The sequence below is a fragment of the Coturnix japonica genome, chromosome 4 (assembly GCF_054131305.1).
Source record: "Coturnix japonica strain WE chromosome 4, WE-NBRP24, whole genome shotgun sequence".
Classification (NCBI taxonomy): Eukaryota; Metazoa; Chordata; class Aves; order Galliformes; family Phasianidae; genus Coturnix; species Coturnix japonica.
Genome location: NC_140666.1, coordinates 90,655,588 through 90,675,578, shown reverse-complemented (window position 1 = coordinate 90,675,578; position 19,991 = coordinate 90,655,588). Strand labels below are relative to the sequence as shown.

The 19,991-nt window shown below is 66.0% G+C and overlaps 2 protein-coding genes across 8 annotated transcripts; both read right to left on the bottom strand.

The window, feature by feature from the left end:
* Positions 1 to 1,344: 1,344 nt before the first annotated feature.
* EBF4 (EBF transcription factor 4) lies at positions 1,345 to 19,142 on the bottom strand. 7 transcript variants are annotated; one of them, XR_014946095.1, is made up of 18 exons: positions 18,835 to 19,128; positions 18,338 to 18,453; positions 15,161 to 15,317; positions 15,008 to 15,071; positions 14,892 to 14,947; positions 14,642 to 14,715; positions 13,834 to 13,902; positions 9,543 to 9,624; positions 8,885 to 9,002; positions 7,845 to 7,877; positions 7,646 to 7,772; positions 6,821 to 6,909; positions 6,553 to 6,618; positions 5,431 to 5,605; positions 5,169 to 5,351; positions 4,091 to 4,294; positions 2,766 to 2,845; positions 1,345 to 2,664 (listed from the first exon to the last, which is right to left on the bottom strand). XR_014946095.1 is itself a non-coding variant. In XM_085547625.1 (18 exons), the coding sequence occupies exons 1-17, from the start codon at positions 19,087 to 19,089 to the stop codon at positions 2,775 to 2,777; spliced, it is 2,037 nt and encodes a 678-aa protein (XP_085403751.1). In that variant the 5' UTR covers positions 19,090 to 19,142; the 3' UTR covers positions 1,345 to 2,664; positions 2,770 to 2,774. The 7 variants fall into 7 exon arrangements, 4 of the variants coding, with proteins under 4 accessions (XP_085403751.1, XP_085403752.1, XP_085403750.1 ...); XR_014946096.1 differs by having other exon boundaries at positions 2,770 to 2,845; XR_014946097.1 differs by having other exon boundaries at positions 7,646 to 7,742.
* Positions 11,343 to 12,387, bottom strand: LOC146761189 (uncharacterized; the record flags this gene model as incomplete). Its single annotated transcript, XM_085545955.1, has 1 exon — positions 11,343 to 12,387. A coding segment is annotated over one exon (987 nt), but the record flags the coding sequence as incomplete, so codon positions are not given.
* Positions 19,143 to 19,991: the final 849 nt, after the last annotated feature.

Here is a 19,991-nt window from a genome sequence, read left to right as displayed (position 1 = left end):
GCCCATCCATGTGCTTTGGGGTGTTCTTACCCCATATGTCCATGGGCCGTCCATGTCCCGTGGCTCTGTGCCCCACGTTACCCACACCCACGGGCCCACATCCCACAGACCCACCGACACGTTGTGCCCCCCCGATGGCCATGGGGATGGGGTGCCCCCCCCCGGTGTGGATGAGGCGGTCTCAGAGCCGCCCCCCAGCGCCGCCCGTGGGTGCTGCCCTCGAGCTGCGCACACAGAGCCGCCTCATTAACCTTTCTTGATTAAGGCAATTATTCCCAGCGCATTATCCTCTCATCTAAACATCGCCGCTCGGCGGGGCGGGGGGAGCAGCAGCGCAGCCATAGGGGCTGTGTGGGCACAGACACGGCTGACCCCTGGGGGGGGGGGGGTCCCTTCCTGACACCCCACCCAGGACCCCGCGGGTGGGAGACGGACATTAGATGGACAGGGGGGGCGAGGGGGGCTGCGGGACCGCAGGGAGTGGGACGGGGATGGGGGGCGATGGGGATGGGATGGAGATTGGGATGGGATGGGATGGGGATGGAGATGGGATGGGATGGGATGGGATGGGATGGGATGGGATGGGATGGGATGGGGATGGGGATGGGATGGGATGGGATGGGGATGGGGATGGGATGGGGATGGGATGGGATGGGATGGGGGGGCAATGGGGATGGGGATGGGATGGGATGGGATGGGATGGGGATGGGGATGGGGATGGGGATGGGGATGGGATGGGATGGGATGGGGATGGGATGGGATGGGATGGGATGGGATGGGGATGGGGATGGGATGGGATGGGATGGGATGGGATGGGGATGGGGATGGGGATGGGGATGGGGATGGGATGGGATGGGATGGGATGGGATGGGATGGGATGGGATGGGATGGGATGGGGATGGGGATGGGATGGGATGGGATGGGGATGGGGATGGGATGGGGATGGGATGGGATGGGATGGGATGGGGGGGCAATGGGGATGGGGATGGGATGGGATGAGGATGGGGATGGGGATGGGATGGGGATGGGGATGGAGATGGAGATGGGGATGTGATGGGATGGGATGGGATGGGATGGGGAGTGATGGGGAGTGATGGAGATGAGGATGAGAAGGGCATGAGATGGAGATGCTGCTCCTGTCAGTGAAGCCCCCCCGTGTGCCCCACAGCTGTGGGGTGGCAGCGGTGCTGACCAGGTGTGGGCAGCACTGGTGGATGGATGGCTGTGATGGCACAACACAGTGCACACCCACGTGTATCTGTACACACACACACACACACACACACACAACTGCACCCCCCCCCCCCCCATGTGTGCACCCCCCACCCCACAGCACACGCAGCCTTTCTGCAAGTCCTTTTATTTCTGTCCCCCCCCCCAACGCCACCGCCGTGCAGGGGACACAGACCCCATGGGGACAGCGCAGTCCTGAGCCCCACAGTGGGATGGGGACGGTCACTGGGGATCCCCCCAGACCCCCACCCTGGGCTGTGCAGGAGCTGGGGCTGGGGGTGGCTCACCTGGTGGGGGGGGGGATTTTAATCTCCTTTATTTACAAAATTGGATCATTCCCCCTCAATGGACACAGCATCACCCACATGGAAGTGCTGGATCAGCCTGGGGGGGGTGTGCCAGGATGGGGGGGCTCCCATAGGGCCCAATGCAGCCCCCTGCCCTCACCTGTCACTAACAATGTTATTATTATTAATAGTAATGGTAGCAATAATGAGGAGAGAAGAGCTGCAGCTGTGCCTGGGGGGCTCCAGCTGCTGGTGGGACCGATGGGGGGGGGGCAAAGTGCTGTGTGCCCCATTGGGGGGCTCTGACCCCCCCCAGCCGGGTGTCCTGACACGGCCCCGCATGGACCAGAACCAGGAGCTGCAGTGGGCGGCTGCACATCTGGAAATAAACATCTGGAAACGCACATCTGGAGTGTGGGCGGGGGGCTGGGGGGGGGCAGATGGAACCAGATGGGGCCTCCCACCATGGACAGCTGCGCCATGGGGCGGCCTGGTGTGGAACAGCCCCAAAGGGAGCATCCATGATGGAGCGTCCCATAATGGAGCACCCCATGGTGAAACATCCCATGATGGCCCATCTCTACATGGAGCATCCCAAAGGGAGCATCCCATGATGGAGCATCCCAAAGGGAGCATCCCATGATGGAGCATCCCATAATGGAGCATCCCAACATGGACCATCCCATGATGGAGCATCCCATAATGGAGTGTCCCCCAATGGAGCATCCGATGGTGGATCATCCCAACACGGACCATCCCACGACGGCACATCCCCCCATGCAGTGCCCCACCACAGAACAACCCCCTGTGGGGCACCCCGCCCCCATCTGCCCCACTTCCCACCACTTCCCCCCCCCTCTGTGGGGCGCCCACCACGGTCAGTCTCACCACAGACCTCCCCTCTCCACGGGATCGGGGCGTTTTGGGGCTAAACTCAGAGGGTTTGGTTCATTCATGTGGCAGAGCCCAGATCTGACCCCGCCGGCCCCTCCCGTGCCCCACACAGCACCACCCCATTGCCCCATAGCGCTGTGGGCAGCTGGAGCGGGAGGTCCCGACCCCTTTGCCCCCAGCCCCACGTGTGGGTTGTGCTCGGTCCCATCCACTTCTGCTGCTCGGGGTGGCACGAGGAGCCCGGGCACGGCTAAAAGAGACAGACGGGGGTCGGTGGTGCTGGGGGGGTGGGACCGCGGCCCCCCTCGGCCCCGACCCCATCAGGGCTGGGTGCCGACCCCACAGTGTCACCTGCTGTGCTTAGGAGTAGGCCAGGCCCTGCAGGGACCGCGCGGGGGGGTGGAACTTGTCTGAGTCCTCAAAGGATGCGTCTGGGGGGAGAGAGTGAGGGGGGGGGGATGGGATGATGGGGGGATGGGGATGGGGGGGATAGGATAGAATGGGGATGGGGTGGGGATTGGGGTGGATGGGATGGGATGGGATGGGATGGGATGGGATGGAATGGGGTGGGATGGGATGGAATGGGGTGGGATGGGGTGGGATGGGATGGATGGGATGGGATGGGGTGGGATGGGATGGGATGGGATGGGATGGGGTGGGATGGGATGGGATGGGATGGGATGGGATGGGATGGGATGGGATGGGATGGGATGGGATGGGATGGGGATGGGATGGGATGGGATGGGATGGGATGGGATGGGGATGGGATGGGATGGGATGGGATGGGGATGGGATGGGATGGGGATGGGATGGGGTGGGATGGGATGGGATGGGATGGGATGGGATGGGATGGGATGGGATGGGATGGGGTGGGATGGGATGGGATGGGATGGGATGGGATGGGATGGGATGGGGTGGGATGGGATGGGATGGGATGGGATGGGATGGGATGGGATGGGATGGGATGGGATGGGATGGGGATGGGATGGGATGGGGTGGGATGGGATGGGATGGGATGGGGTGGGATGGGATGGGATGGGATGGGATGGGATGGGATGGGATGGGATGGGATGGGATGGGATGGGGATATGATGAGGTGGGATGTGATGTGATGGGATGGGATGGGATGGGATGGGATGGGATGGCATGGGATGGGGATGGGATGGGATGGGATGGGATATGGGATGGGATGGGGTGGGATGGGGATTGGGGTGGGATGGGATGTGATGGGATGGGGATGGGAGGGGATGGGATGGGATGGGATGGGATGGGGATGGGATGGGATGGGATGGGATGGGATGGGATGGGGATGGGATGGGATGGGATGGGATGGGATGGGATGGGGATGGGGATGGGATGGGATGGGATGGGGATGGGATGGGATGGGATGGGATGGGGATGGGGTGGGGATGGGATGGGATGGGATGGGATGGGATGGGATGGGAGGGATGGGATGGGATGGGATGGGATGGGATGGGATGGGATGGGATGGGATGGGATGGGATGGGATGGGATGGGATGGGATGGGATGGGATGGGATGGGATGGGATGGGATGGGATGGGATGGGATGGGGATGGGGATGGGATGGGATGGGATGGGATGGGATGGGATGGGATGGGGATATGATGAGGTGGGATGTGATGTGGACATGGAGAAGGCTGTGTGCAGTGCTCACCCTGCAGGCTGCTGCCGCTGGTGCTGGAGCAGGCTGGCGGCGGGGAGCTCTGCGGCCGCACCACGGGAGCGAAGGCGCTTTTCTGCTTGACGGCCGAGATCATATTGACCGGAGAGAACGAGAAGCCCCCGGCCGGGGCGGAGGCGGCGGCGCCGGATGGGAGCGAGATGGAGGATGCGCCCAGCGGGGGGCTGGCGGGCACGACTGCGGGGGGGGGGACGAGCTCAGCGCCTCCGCCGTGCGGGGTGCACGGCAGCTCCGGGACGGGGTGGGGATGGGGGTCGGGTCAGGATGGGGGTCAGGTAGGGATGGGGGTCGGGTAGGGATGGGGGTCGGTAGGGATGGGGGTCTGGTAGGGATGGGGGTCGGGTAGGGATGGGGGTCGGTAGGGATGGGGGTCGGGTAGGGATGGGGGTCGGGTCGGGATGGGGGTCGGGTAGGGATGGGGGTCGGGTAGGGATGGGGGTCGGTAGGGATGGGGGTCGGGTAGGGATGGGGGTCTGGTCGGGACGGGGGTCGGGTAGGGACGGGGGTCGGTAGGGATGGGGGTCTGGTCGGGATGGGGGTCGGGTAGGGATGGGGGTCGGGTAGGGATGGGGGTCGGTAGGGATGGGGGTCGGTAGGGATGGGGGTCTGGTCGGGATGGGGGTCGGGTAGGGATGGGGGTCTGGTAGGGATGGGGGTCTGGTCGGGATGGGGGTCTGGTAGGGATGGGGGTCTGGTCGGGATGGGGGTCTGGTAGGGATGGGGGTCTGGTCGGGATGGGGGTCGGGTCGGGATGGGGGTCGGTAGGGATGGGGGTCTGGTCGGGATGGGGGTCTGGTAGGGATGGGGGTCGGGTAGGGATGGGGGTCGGGTCGGGATGGGGGTCGGTAGGGATGGGGGTCGGGTAGGGATGGGGGTCGGGTAGGGATGGGGGTCGGGTCGGGATGGGGGTCGGGTCGGGATGGGGGTCGGGTAGGGATGGGGGTCGGGTCGGGATGGGGGTCGGGTAGGGATGGGGGTCGGTAGGGATGGGGGTCGGTAGGGATGGGGGTCGGGTCGGGATGGGGGTCGGGTCGGGTTCGGCCGCACTCACTGGCGTAGGGCGAGTTGGCGGTGGAGCCGTTGAGGAAGCTGGGCGAGCCGGGCACCCCCAGGCCGGCCATGCCGCTGCCCCCGTAGCCGTTGATGCCGGAGCCGCCCCCGAAGCCGCCCTGCTGCGGCGTGGAGCTGGGCACGTAGCCCCGCGGGGACGCGCTGCTGCTGCTGCGGGTGAACCCTGCGGGGGGGGGGGGATGGCACAACAGCCCGCTGCCCAACGACCCCCACCCCGCTGCCCCCCAGCCCCCATCGCCCACCTTGCTCGGGGCCCTGCGCCGCGTCCCCGATGCTGACGGGCAGCTGGGAGCCGAACGAGTTGACCCCCACCATGGCGGGGCCGTGCGTGGAGCCCAGCGACGAGAGCTGCGTGGGGCCGCGGGGGACGCTGTACAGCGCCTCGGCGATGTCGGCTGCGCGCTTCAGGATGAGGTCCTGGAAGGGACAGGGGGGGTTTGGGGGGGGGGCGTCACTGCGGGGCCGGGGGCTGAACCGGGGGGGGTGGGCAGCAGAGGAGGGATGGGAGCGATCGGATCCGGCTCCGGGCTCTGAGCGGGTGGGACCGGAGCCAAAGGAATCCCAATGGGGAGCACGTGTGGGGTCGGAGCCTGCAGCCCTGCTATGGGGTCAGGGGGGAGAGAGGATGAGCTGGGGGTGGGGGGGAACATGGGGCAGGATGGGGCCATCAGAGGGGGATGGGTCACGTGGGGTGAGATGGAGCTGTGAGGTGGGATGGGGTCATATGGGGTTTAATGGGGACATGGGGTGGGATGGGGTCGTACAGGGTGGGATGAAGCTGTGGGGTGGGATGGGGCTGTACAGGGTAGAATAGAGAGATATGGGCAGGATGGGGCTGTATAGGGTGGGATGGGGCCATATGGGGTGGGATGGGGCTATGTGGGGTGGGATGGGGTCATATGGGGTGGGATGGGGCTATATGGGGTGGGATGGGTCTATAAGGGGTGGGATGGGGCTATATGGGGTGGGATGGGGCTATATGGGGTGGGATGGGGCCATATGGGGTGGGATGGGTCTATATGGGGTGGGATGGGGCCATATGGGGTAGGATGGGGCTATATGGGGTGAGATGGGGCTATATGGGGTGGGATGGGTCTATAAGGGGTGGGATGGGGCTATATGGGGTGGGATGGGGCTATATGGGGTGGGATGGGGCCATATGGGGTGGGATGGGTCTATATGGGGTGGGATGGGGCCATATGGGGTGGGATGGGGCCATATGGGGTGGGATGGGGCCATATGGGGTAGGATGGGGCTATGTGGGGTGGGATGAGTCTATAAGGGGTGGGATGGGGCTATATGGGGTGGGATGGGGCCATATGGGGTGGGATGGGGCCATATGGGGTGGGATGGGGCCGCTGTACCTGGTTGTTGTGTGGCATCCCATATAGGGCCTCCACCAGGTCGGCCGCGCGCTTCAGCAGCACCTCCTGGCAGGGAGCAGCTCGGGGTCAGGTGGGACCCCCCCCCAAACCCCCACCCCCCCCCAGTCCCACACCGAGGGCACATCCCCATGACGGTGCCGTGCCCCAGCGCTGCCCCCCAGCCCTCCCAGCCCCTCGTGGGGTGGGGGCCCAGAGCCGGGTGCCACCAGCAGAACGGGACCGCGGCCCCCTGCAATGGGGTCCCCACCTTGGGGAGGCGCTCGGGGTCCCCGGGGTGCCGTGGGATGACCTTCTGCAGCCGCTGGAAGCCGTAGTCGATGGTGGGCTCGTTCAGGGCTGCCGGGGGGAGGTGGGTGAATGGGGGGAGGCCCCAAGGCCCCCAGAGCCTCCCAGCCCCCCAGGGAAATTGAGGCACGGTGTGGGGCAAGGGGACTCTGTGGGGATGCAGCAGCGTCCCCCCCACCCCAACCTCAAACAGCCCCCGCCCTCCTATGGGTGTCCATAGGGATTTTGAGATCCCCCACCCCACAACCCTGAGCCCAGCCCTGCTGGACCTCCAGAGGTGCAGCCCTACCATGTCCCCAAGCCATACCCTGACCCAAACCCCACCCTGTCCCCTCCCCAATCCCAAACCCTAACCATACACATAATCCCCATACACCCCGTCCCCAAACCCTTCCATGATTCCAAACCCTGCCCTGTCCCCAAATCCTGTCCCCAAACCCCAGCCCTACCTTCCCCCATACACCCCATCCCCAAACCTTATTCTGTCCCCAAACCCAACCCCTGCCCTGTCCCCATTCACCCTGTCCCTAATCCCCACCCCATCCCCATACATCTCATCCCCAGACCCTTCCTTGTCCCCAAACCCTCCCCTGTCCCCAACCCCCCACCGTCCCCTGTCCCCATTCACCCTGCCCCCAAATCCTGTCCCCAAACCACAACCCTCCCCTGCCCCACACACCCCCTGCCCACCCCACGCCCCATCCCTATACACAACGACCCCAATCCCCCCCAGCAGCACCACACACCGGGCTCAGGACCCCCCCTCTGTGTGCCCCCCCCCCCTCACCGGTGTAGACGAATCTCCCCGGCGCCCCCTTGCAGAACTGCTTGGACTTGTAGGACAGCGTCACCTCCACCACGCCGGGGATGTGCCGGGGGGGGGTCTGCACTCGGATGGCGTGGGGTGTGATGAGCTGTGGGAACCGACATGGGGAGGGGGGGGCTGAGCCGGCGGCCGCGCTCCCGGACCCCCCCCGGCGCCGTACCTCGCTCCACACCAGCACGGAGCCGAACACAACCTGCAGCCCGTCAAAGAAGTTGTCCCCGATGAGGATGACGGTGGCACCGCCCGTGGTCCAACCCTCACTGGGGCTGATGGCTTTGATGCAGGGGGCGGCTGCGGGGGGGGCACAGGGAGACGGTGAGAGGGGGGGGAGGGAGCCCAGAGGGGGGGCGGCATGGAGGGACAGACGGACACCAGGCATGGCAAAGGGATGGGGACAGAGGGACAGATGGACACCAGGCATGGGGATGGGATGGGGACAGGGGGACAGATGGACACAGGGATGGCAAAGGTACGCGGACAGGGGGACAGACGGACACAGGGATGGGGATGGGATGGAGCCATTGGTGGGGGGAATGCAGGGAAGGACAGACGGACACAGGGATGGGGACAGTGCTGCAGGGGGAAGTGCATGGAGGGACAGACAGGCAGCACACAAGGGGGGGGGGGGGGTGGCAGCATAGAGCTGGGGCAGCGTTATAGCAGGGAGAGCACCTGAAAAGACAGATGGACATGGACAGAGGGACGGCACAGGTGGGTGGGGGGAGCGGGGCTGGAGCTGTTATGGGGATAGATGGATGGATGGAGGGAGGGGGGAAATGATCTGGGTGGGCACCGAGTGTGGATGGACAGACAGACGGATGGATGGATGTCACCAACACGTGGATGGAGGGGGGGCACGAGGGGGCAGGGGGGGCTGGGGGTGTCAGATGGACGGACAGAGGGATGGACAGGGGATACACACAGGGGGAAATGGTGTCACAGGGGCAGACAGACAGACAGACACGGCACAAACCCTGGGGTGCAGCTGGGTGCAATGGGGCTGCAATGGGGGGGCTGGGCCAGAACCACAAGGGGGGGGGGGCATGGGGGGGGCCGGACCCCCACCCCAAGGGGACACCAAGGGGACACCAGGGGGACAGACACCTCCTGCCCCAGCAGAGTCAGGGTGGATCTGAGTGTGCACAAGAGTGTGCCCCCCCATATGAGTGCACCCCCCCATGTGAGTGCCCCATTGCCCACCTTCGGAGGGGTCGAGGCGCCGTGCCCGCCGCCCGTGCTTGGAGTTGTTGTGCACAAACATGTTGTCGGACACGGCCAACACGTGCCCATCCACGCTCACCGTCGTCGACACCACCACCTGGGGGGGGGCAATGGGGCCGGGGGTCCCCCCATGGGGACATCAGTGCACCCTGGGGGACCCCACTGCCCCCCAGCAGCTCAGTGCTGTGCACACACACACACACACACACACACACACACACACACACAGCCCTATGGTCACCCCTGGGGGCAATGTCCACCCTGGGACCCCCCCCCCTCCTTGGTGCCCCCATAGCCCCGCTCCCCCCTCTGCCACGGACTTGGCTGCTCTCCCGGAGCTGCTCGGCTCTATGCAAATTGCCTGGGTCGTTAATCATGTAAAAATGTCACAATTATCATATCTTTACGAGAGGCCCTAATGAAGGCGCCCGTGCTGGGTGGGGGCCGGGACGGGGCCCCCCCCACTCTGCGGAAGCTCCAGCTGTGGGAATGGGGGGGTGGGGGGAAGGAAGGGCTGTGTGTGTGTGTGTGTGTGTGTGTGTGTGTGTGTGTGTGCAGGGCTGCCCCCCACCTCCCCCCACACCACTGGGGGGTGCAGAGCCCCGTGTGTGGGGCAGGGGGGGCTGGGGGGGCTGACCTGGAAGCGCCGCATGTCCCGGGGGTTCCCTGCGTTCTTCAGGCAGTTCTGGTTGCACTTGAGGAAAAACTTGAGGAAAAACCTGGGGGTGTAAATGGGAGCCCCATGGATCCCCTGACTGCACAGGGGCTGGGGGGGGATATGGGGTGGGGTGTGGGGGGGTCACAGCACACTAGGCCTGCAGTGCCCCACAGCAGCCCAGCTCACCATCCAGTGCCATCCCACCTCCACGCCATGTCACCCCCCCAGCCGGTCACTGTGGAAGCCCCCCCCGGGCTCCCTCCTTTTGGGGACCACTGCTCCTATGGCTCAGCATGGAACAGCCCACAGACCATCCCACAGCCCACCACAACGTCCCCGTCCTGGTATGGCACCCCAACATCTATGAGCATCCCATCCCATCCCATCCCATCCCATCCCATCCCATCCCATCCCATCCCATCCCACCCCATCCCATCCCCATCCCATCCCATCCCATCCCATCCCATCCCATCCCATCCCATCCCATCCATCCCATCCCATCCCATCCCATCCCCATCCCATCCCATCCCATCCCATCCCATCCCATCCCATCCCGTCCCATCCCATCCCGTTCCATCCCATCCCATCCCATCCCATCCCATCCCATCCCATCCCATCCCATCCCATCCCCATCCATCCCATCCCATCCCATCCCATCCCATCCCATCCCATCCCATCCCATCCCATCCCATCCCATCCCCATCCATCCCATCCCATCCCATCCCATCCCATCCCATCCCATCCCATCCCATCCCATCCCATCCCATCCCATCCCCATCCATCCCATCCCATCCCATCCCATCCCATCCCATCCCATCCCCATCCCCATCCCATCCCATCCCATCCCACTAACCCCCATCCCATCCCATCCCATCCCATCCCATCCCATCCCATCCCATCCCATCCCATCCCATCCCATATCCCATCCCATCCCATCCCATATCCCATCCCATATCCCATCCCGTCCCATCCCATCCCGTCCCATTCCACCCCATCCCATCCCATTCCACCCCATCCCATCCCCATCCCCATCCCCATCCCCATCCCCATCCCCATCCCCATCCCCATCCCATCCCATCCATCCCACCCCGTCCCATCCCATCCCATCCCATCCATCCCATCCCATCCCATCCCATCCCATCCCATCCCATCCCATCCCATCCCCATCTTTCCTGATGTCCAATCTGAGCATCCCACTGTAACACCCCATTCTGGTACCCACCCCAGCACCAACACCCCCCATAAAACCCCCACCCTGGGCACCAGACCTCAGCACCCCACATGTATCCCCCAATTATGCCCCCCCAGGGCCCCCCCCATTATAGGGCAGACCCCGAGCATCCCCCCCCCCATCACCCCACCTGTGCTGCCCCCAAATCATCCACCTTCAACCCATCTCAACCCCCCCCCAAAGGGCTGCGGATGGGACAGGAGGGCCGGGGGGTTGGGGGGTGTCAGGAGGCGGCCCCCCCCATCCCACCTCCCCCGGGGGCTCATGGCCAGAACAAGGAGAAGGAGGGACCCCCCCCCCCCCGTGTCCCGCGGCCTCGCAGGTGGTAATCAGCGGCAGGAAGGTGGGGGGGGGGGGGGAGACTGACGGGAGCGGCCCCCCCCGGCCCGGCCGCCCCGCGCCCCCCTCGCTTATGGGGCCGGGAGTTATAAATACAGCCGGGCGCATCCATTAGCATCCGTAATGCGGCGCGGCCCCATCGAATATGCAAATTGTCGGCCCCGCTGCCGAACACCTTCTGTTCCGAGCGCATAAATTTGAATTCGCAATTAGAATAATCTTGTATAATTAATGAAAAGCGTCAATTTTAGCTCCTAAGTAATTTGATTAACATGTTGATAGGGCACTTAGCGGGGCTCTCCAAAGCTGTGGGGCCGGGCGGAGAGGGGCGGGGGGGCGGCGACGGGCGGGGCCGGGCGGGGGGGGTGGGATGGGATGGGATATGGGATGGGATATGGGATGGGATATGGGATGGGATATGGGATGGGATGGGATGGGATATGGGATGGGATATGGGATGGGATGGGATGGGATATGGGATGGGATGGATGGGATGGGATGGGATATGGGATGGGATATGGGATGGGATGGGGTGGGATAAGGGATGGGATGGATGGGATGGGATGGGATGGGATGGGATGGGATGGGATGGGATGGGATGGGATGGGATGGGGTGGGATGGGGTGGGATGGGATGGGATGGGATGGGATATGGGATGGGATATGGGATGGGATATGGGATGGGATGGGATGGGATATGGGATGGGATATGGGATGGGATATGGGATGGGATGGGATATGGGATGGGATATGGGATGGGATATGGGATGGGATATGGGATATGGGATGGGATATGGGATATGGGATGGGATATGGGATATGGGATGGGATATGGGATGGGATATGGGATGGGATATGGGATGGGATGGGATGGGATGGGGATGGGATGGGGATGGGATGGGGATGGGATGGGGTATGGGATGGGATATGGGATGGGATATGGGATGGGATGGGATGGGATGGGGATGGGATATGGGATGGGATGGGGTATGGGATGGGATATGGGATAGGATATGGGATGGGGTGGGATGGGATATGGGATGGGATGGGATATGGGATGGGGTATGGGATGGGGTGGGATATGGGATGGGATGGGATATGGGATGGGATATGGGATGGGGTATGGGATGGGATATGGGATGGGATATGGGATGGGGTATGGGATGGGATGGGATGGGATGGGGTATGGGATGGGATGGGATGGGATATGGGATGGGATATGGGATATGGTATGGGATGGGATATGGGATGGGATATGGGTATGGGATGGGATGGGATGGGGATATGGGATGGGATGGGATGGGATGGGATATGGGATGGGATGGGATGGGATGGGATATGGGATGGGATGGGATGGGATGGGGTATGGGATGGGATGGGATGGGATATGGGATGGGATGGGATGGGATGGGATGGGATGGGATGGGATGGGATGGGATGGGTGGGATGGGATGGGGTGGGATATGGGATGGGATGGGGATGGGATGGGATGGGTGGGATGGATGGGGATGGGATGGGATGGGATGGGATGGGATGGATTGATGGGATGGGATGGGATGGGATGGGGGTGGGATATGGGATGGGATGGGATATGGGATGGGATGGGATGGGATGGGATGGGATGGATGGGATGGGATGGGTCGGGCGGGACTCCTTCAGTGGGCTCCGGGGGACGCGGGGGTGGGGGTGGGGGACGGTCCCGGTGGGAGCGACCCCGTGCCCACGCAGTCGGGTTGGGGGGGTGGGGGGGCACCGGGGTCCCTCGGGCGTTTCTCTTGGCCGCGGTTCGCAGCGCACGGCATTGAAGGGATTTCCTGCCGCGTGGGCGGCCGGGGACGCGCAGCCGGACGGAGCGCAGCTGGATGGGGGCGGGGGGCGAGGGGGGGGGGACGTGGGGCCGGGTCAGCACGAGGCTGCGCCCCCCCAGGGGATGGGGGGCACAAGGACCCTCCGTGTGTCGGGACCGTCACCCTGAAGGGCTGAGGAGGGGGATCCCCCGGCCCGTCCTGCCCCCGCCCCCCCCACAGCCCCGAGGGGACCCAGCAGGAGCTGCAGCCCCGGAGGGAACCGACACAGCGCGGGGGGGGGGGGGTGGAGGAAGGGGGTCAAAGGGTGGGAAGGGGGAAGGGCAGGGATGGAGGGACGGGGGGAGGGATGGAGACGAGGATGGAGACAAGGATGGAGACAAGGATGGACACAAGGATGGGGTCGGACAGATGCCCCCACGGGACCGGGAGGTGCCCGAGCAGCGGCGCCCCGCGGTGTCCCAGCACAAGGAGGGGGAGACCCCCACCCCAATGTGTCCTATTGCCGGGGTACCCCAGGGTACCGCTGCTCGCCCACCCCACGGCAGCGCCCCGCGGTTCCCCTCATTGTGGGGCTGCTCCTCGTCCCGGCCGTTCCCGGTTCCGACCCGGGGCTCCGCGCGGCGCTGCCGGGATAATTCCTGGCCGTGATGCACGTCGGAAGCGCCGCTCACAGCCCGACGGCAGCGGCTCCATCTGCCGCCGCGGGGGGACACGGGGACGGGGGGGGGACACGGGGGGGCTCCCACCCGCCCCCCCCGGGACCCGCATGGCCGCGGTGCCAAACAAACACCGGGAGCAGCGCGGCTCGTTAGCGATAATGAGGCGGCGGCCGCCGCAGCCCCGGGACTCCCCGCCCGCAGCCCCGCCGGGACCCCCCGACCCCCCCCCCCAACCTGTCGATGATGACGGGGTCTGACGGCGTCTCGTTGCGGTTCCCGCAGCTCTTCTTGTCGCAGCAGCGGCTGGGGATGGGGACAGGGGGTGTAAGGAGGGGGGGGGGACACAGCCCCCCATACAGCCCCCCACACAGCCCCCTATACAGCCCCCTATACAGCCCCCCATACAGCACCCCACACAGCCCCCAATACAGCCCCCTATACAGCCCCCTATACAGCACCCCATACAGCACCCTATACAGCACCCCATACAGCCCCCATACAGCCCCCTATACAGCACCCCACACAGCACCCCACACAGCACTCCATACAGCACTCCATACAGCCCCCCATACAGCACCCCACACAGCCCCCTATACAGCCCCCCATACAGCCCCCCACACAGCCCCCCACACAGCCCCCCACACAGCCCCCTATACAGCCCCCCAACCCCAAAGCCACCGCCATGCGGGGCAGAGGGGCTCCTGCCCCACAGAGAGGGTCCCCGTCTGTGATGGGGGCACAGATATGGACGGATCAGGGCTGTGGGACACGGGCTGCGCGGTGCCATGGTGGGGGGTCGGGGTCCCCTCACTGCAGCCCCCCCCAATGACAGCAGGCTGTAACGTGGGGATCTATGGGACCCTGCAGCACCAAGCACAGCCTGGCCCCACGCGCCCCTTTGTGACCCCATGGGGCCAATGGGGGGGGGGTGTGTGTTACAGCCCCCAGCAGCACAGTGGGGGGGGGGTGTCTCGTTAACGCGGCTCCCGGAGCTCAATTATCAGCGTTAATTGGCAGCATCGCGGCGCTAAACACGAGGTACCTGCACATGATCTCGTGTGTGAGCAGCACCCGGCACATCTCGGGGTTCTTGTCCTGCCCCTCGTACATAATGGCCTGGGGGGGGGGGACAGCAACGAGGGGGGGGATGCAGCGACGAGCCCACCCTGCTCAGCTGTGCAGCCCCCCCGTGCTGCACCCCCCCCTTGCACAACTGCTCGCACACCCACGTGCTCAGCCGGCTCAGCCTGTGGACCCCAGCCCCGTGTGTTGATGGACCCCCCCCCATTTACCTGCTTGGACATGGAGTCGATGAGGCGCACGTACAGGTCCTGCTCCGTGCGAACCCCTGTGGGGGAGATGGGGGGGGTCAGCCCGGCCCGCGCCCCCCGCCCCCCCCGGCACCCACCGTTGCTGTAGAGCAGCTGCAGGCGGTAATGGATCCCGTTGTTGGTTTTCTCGCCGTTCTGCTCCTGCAAAGCAGGGATGGCGTTATGGGGGGGGGGGGCGGCCCCATCCCCGGACTGAGCCCCCCCTTTGGGGTCGGGGGTCCCGGCCTCACCCGCTCCTTCTCCACGAAGTCCACGAAGGAGGAGCGCTCGATCTCCACGGGCTGCCCCTGCCGGTCGTACATGGCCAGCACGAAGTGGAAGAAGTTGGATTTCCTCAGGTTGGACGGAGGCTGCTTCTCAAAGTGAGCTCGGGCCAGGCCCACCCCGCTGTGGGGTTATGGGGTGACAGTGGGCAGGGGGCGGCCCCACATCGGCCCGCTCTCACCCCATGGAACCTTCCCTTCCCCAGGGCCGTGGGGCAGCGATGGCCGCGGTGCCCATGGGATGCTCCGGGCAGGGATATGGGGACGGCAGCCATGGGGTGTATAGTGGACATGGGGACCCCCCCGGGGACCCCCTGCCAGGGTTGTGATAAGGCGGCCAGGTGGGTCAGCAGCCATGACCCCATAAGCCACCACCCGCCCCCCCAGCGTGTGGTCCCCGCTGAGCTGCCCCCGCCCCATAGATCAGCGTGGGGGGCCCGGAGCCGCTGAGCAGCAGCGGGGCAGCACGGCCAAAGTAAACACGGACGTACAACAACCCCCCCCCACCTTCCGCCATCCAAAACACGGCGGGTGTTGAGGGGGGGGGGGATTTGGCCCCTGGTGCCGTGAGCTCGGGCTGCCAGAGCTGCTCTGTGCCATGCTGCGGCCATAGAGCCCCGGGGAGACCCCAACCCCACAGTGTGTGAGATGGGAACAGCACCAGGGGGACCCCAACCCCACAGTGTGTGAGATGGGGGCAGCAACGGGGGGACCCCAACCCCAACCCCACAGTGTGTGAGATGGGGGCAGCAATGGGGGGACCCCAACTCCACAGTGTGTGAGATGGGGGGCACAAATGCACAGAGATGGAGCCCGCAGTGGGACCCCCGCCCTGCTGCAGGCCTGGAGCCCCCACGGCTCAGGGTTTGGGGGGGCTCAGGGTTTGGGGGGGCTCAGTGCTGACCTATAGAGCCGGACAGGACGACCCCAATGCTCACAGCTCCCAAGAATGACCACAAACGACCCCCCAACCCCCCCCAAAACCCGAGGCAGAGCCAAGCACCGGGTCCAGCCCACGCCCGGCTCACGGGCACCCTGGGACCCCCAGAGCTGGGGCGGGGGGTCTCTGAACTGACGCTGGATCCCAAACATGGGGCACTGCCTGGGGACGGGGCACAGCCCAGCAGAGCAGCAGGGGGCAAAGCAGCCCCCCAGCATTTAATGCCTCCCCAGGTCTGGGCCTGAAGAGCAGCACCGGGCGGGGATGGGGGGGATAATGGCTGCATCTCTGCTCCCAGCGCTGCCCAGAGCCCGAGCCCGGCTGCCATTAATTATTAAAGGCAATCAGAGCATTTCCTAGCAAATGGGAACGGCCAGCGCCTGTTACAGGAAACCTCCGGCCTCATTGGGGGAGCCCCCACAGCTCATCAGTGCCACCCCACTGCTGGGTCAGACCCTCAGTGCCACCCCACTGCAGGGCAGGACCCTCAGTGCCACCCCACTGCAGGGCAGGACCCTCAGTGCCACCCCACTGCTGGGTCAGACCCTCAGTGCCACCCCACTGCTGGGTCAGACCCTCAGTGCCACCCCACTGCAGGGCAGGACCCTCAGTGCCACCCCACTGCTGGGCAGGACCCTCAGTGCCACCCCACTGCAGGACAGGACCCTCAGTGCCACCCCACTGCTGGGCAGGACCCTCAGTGCCACCCCACTGCTGGGCAGGACCCTCAGTGCCACCCCACTGCAGGACAGGACCCTCAGTGCCACCCCACTGCAGGGCAGGACCCTCAGTGCCACCCCACTGCTGGGCAGGACCCTCAGTGCCACCCCACTGCAGGGCAGGACCCTCAATGCCACCCCACTGCAGGGCTGGACCCTCAGTGCCACCCCACTGCTGGGCAGGACCCTCAGTGCCACCCCACTGTAGGGCTGGACCCTCAGTGCCACCCCACTGCTGGGCAGGACCCTCAATGCCACCCCACTGCTGGGCAGGACCCTCAGTGCCACCCCACTGCTGGGCACTCAGCTGAGCAGCCCTCTGGGGTCCCCTTCACCCCACAGTGCATCAATCAGGGGCTGCCCACGGGGAGACCCCCGGTGTGGGGCGCTGGGGTTGGGGTCCTGGCTGGAGGTGGCACACAGACGGGCAGTGCGGGCATGGAACACTCAGCCCCAAAAGGGACCCCGACATCCCCACTCCAGCACAGCGCTCACCTCCCTGCAGAGCCCGGCCCCAGTGCCCCCCCAGGACCCCCAACACCCCATTGCCCCATAAGCACTGCCCCACTTGGAATCCCCCCCAGGATACGGGGGGCTGAGGCGCCGGGCATCCCCATGGCTGCAGCGCTCTGGGGCAGAGCTGGGTGAGGGTCTGTGGTGGCACAGATGGCACAAACCCCACAGCACCGCAGCGGGGTCTGCCGAGCTGCCAGCACCCAGCGGGCACTAATGGGGCACCAGGACCTGCAGCTGCTGAACCCACAGTCACAGTGGGGCAGCACAGGAGCTCGGGGTGTGTGGGGCAGTGGGGGGGGGGTGCACAAAGCAACCCAGGATCCCGGAGTGATGGGGGTGCTGGGTGCCCACGGGGGGTCTGCACTGCATGGGGTGCCCACAGGGCATGGGGTGCCCATGGGGGGTCTGCAGTGCATGGGGTGCCAAGGGTGCCCATAGGGTTTCTGTAGTGCATGGGGTGCCTGCAGGGTACCAACAGTGCATGGGGTGCCAGGGGTGCCCGCAGTGCATGGGGTCCCCATGGGGTGCCTGTAGTGCATGGGGTGCCAGGGGTACCCACAGGGTGCCCACAGTGCATGGGGTATCCATGGGGAGCCTGTAGTGCATGGGGTGCCAGCGGTACCCGTAGTGCATGGGGTCCCCATGGGGTGCCCACAGTGCTTGGGGAGCCAGGGGTGCCCACAGTGCATGGGGTGCCCATGGGGTTCCTGTAGTGCCTGGGGTGTCCATGGGGTGCCCGCAGTGCATGGGGTGCCAGGGATGCCCGCAGTGCATTGGTGTCCATGGGGTGCCCATGTGGTGCCCTTAGTGCCGTGGTTCGGGCTGTCCCCGAGCTGCCATCCCAGCAGTGTCGCTGCTGACCCCCGGACCCCCCGGACCCCCCGGACCCCCCAGTTCCCGTCGTTCCTCCCCGTGCTGCCCGCTCTGCTCCCGGTGCCGGTGTCCGCCCGCAGCCCCGCGGCTCCTCACCTCTGCGCCGCCGTCCCGGCGTCCAGGACCCCGCTGCCCTGCAGCCACCGGACGGACGGCAGCCCGGCCGGCAGCGGCTCCTCCTTCATGGGCAGCCCCCCCCGGGGCAGCGCCTCCTGCACCGAGAACATGGCACGGGCTCAGAGCCGGGCAGGTGCCGGCCGTCCCGGCCGCCGGGGAAGCGGCATCTGCGGCTGGAGGGCGGCCCGGAGCCAGGGGAGGGTCCGGGGGGGGGATGGAGGGGGGGGTCGGGGGGGCGGGAGGAGGGAGGGAGAAGTTGGATCCAAGTGAGGGAAGGGGGGGGAGAAGGGGATGGGGGAGAGGGAGGGAGGGAGGGAGGGAGGGAAGGAGGGAGGGAGGGATGGAGAGGAGGAGCGGAGGGGAGGAGGGAGGGATGGAGGGAGGGATGGAGGAGGAGGAGGGATGGAGGAGGAGGGATGGAGGCGGCGTAGGGCTGCGGGAGGGGTGGGCGCTCCCCGAGGCGGGGGCTCCGTTACCGGGCGGGCGGTGGCTGCGGTTCGGGGGGGCGGCGACGGCGTCGTGAGCGGCGGCAGCGGCAGCAGCAGCAGCAGCGGGCGGCCGGGGGGGGTCGGGCCGGGCGGGGGTCCCCGGGGGGCGCCCCCCCCTCCCCCCCGCCGCCTCCCCCCGCCCCCCGGCGCCCCCCGGCCCCGCCGCCCCCCCGGCTCCACCAGCACCATCAGCAGCAGCAGCCGCCGCCTCCTCGGCCCCGCCGCCCCGCCGGGCCGGGCCATGCCGCCGCCGCCGCCTCCCCGGGGAGGGAGGGACGGAGCCGCCGGGGGAGGCGGGGGCCGCGGCCGGGCGGGCTGACATCATTCCGGGGAGGAGCGGCCCCTCCCCGCAGCGCTGAGGGGGCTCCGCGGGCAGCGGCGCACGGACAGAGACGGGGGGACACGGGGGGCGGCCCCGGAGGGGGAGAACGAACGGCCGGGGGGGGGCGGGGATGAACCGGGGGGCGGCGAGACCGCAGCGCAACGATGGGAACCGAGAGCGGGGACGGGACATCGCCGAGACACGGCCCCAAAACCGGCCCACGTCGGCACCGTGGGGTGCCCCGAATGGCCCCATAGGGCCCCATAGGGCTGGGGGTATCCCACAGCAACACCACGGGACCCTGCCAGGACCTGAAAGGACCTGAAAGGACCTGAAAGGACCCTGCAAGGACCTGCAGGTACCGCCCGAGGCATCACAGCCAACACCAGCAAACAGGGAACAGCCCCTGAGCTCCAACCGAACCGACCAGCCCTGGGCCTGCAGCACACGGAACCACCACAAAGGACCCCAAAGAGCTGCCGTGGTACCGACCAGGACGGCCCCAATGGACCCCAAAGAGAAACAATGGGTACCAACCAGAACAGCCCCAAAGGACCTAAAAGAGCTGCCATGGTACAGATCCCATGGTACCGACCAGGACAGCCCCAAAGGACCATCATCTGTTCCCAGTCCAACTCTGGGTGCCCTGCAGTGACCCCATGCACTGCCCGTACCCCAATAGGACACCACTAGGGCCCCAAAGTGGGGATCCCAGACCCCCCTGCACCACCCAGGGCTCCCCTACAGGACCCCACGTCGCTCCTATGGGTGCTGCCCAACAGCCCAAAGCAGCCCCAAGTTCTGGTCCCACAGGTGACCCACA

Bases quoted from the DNA above. Each gene is read 5' to 3' on its own strand.
- EBF4 (XM_085547625.1), bottom strand. From the start codon at position 19,089: ATGGCCCGGCCCGGCGGGGCGGCGGGGCCGAGGAGGCGGCGGCTGCTG. The intron at 13,903-14,641 runs GTACCTCGTGTT...CCCCATCCCCAG, and splicing joins ACACACGAGATCATGTGCAG to CCGCTGCTGCGACAAGAAGA. The intron at 9,625-13,833 runs GTTGGGGGGGGG...TTACACCCCCAG, and splicing joins GACCCCGTCATCATCGACAG to GTTTTTCCTCAAGTTTTTCC.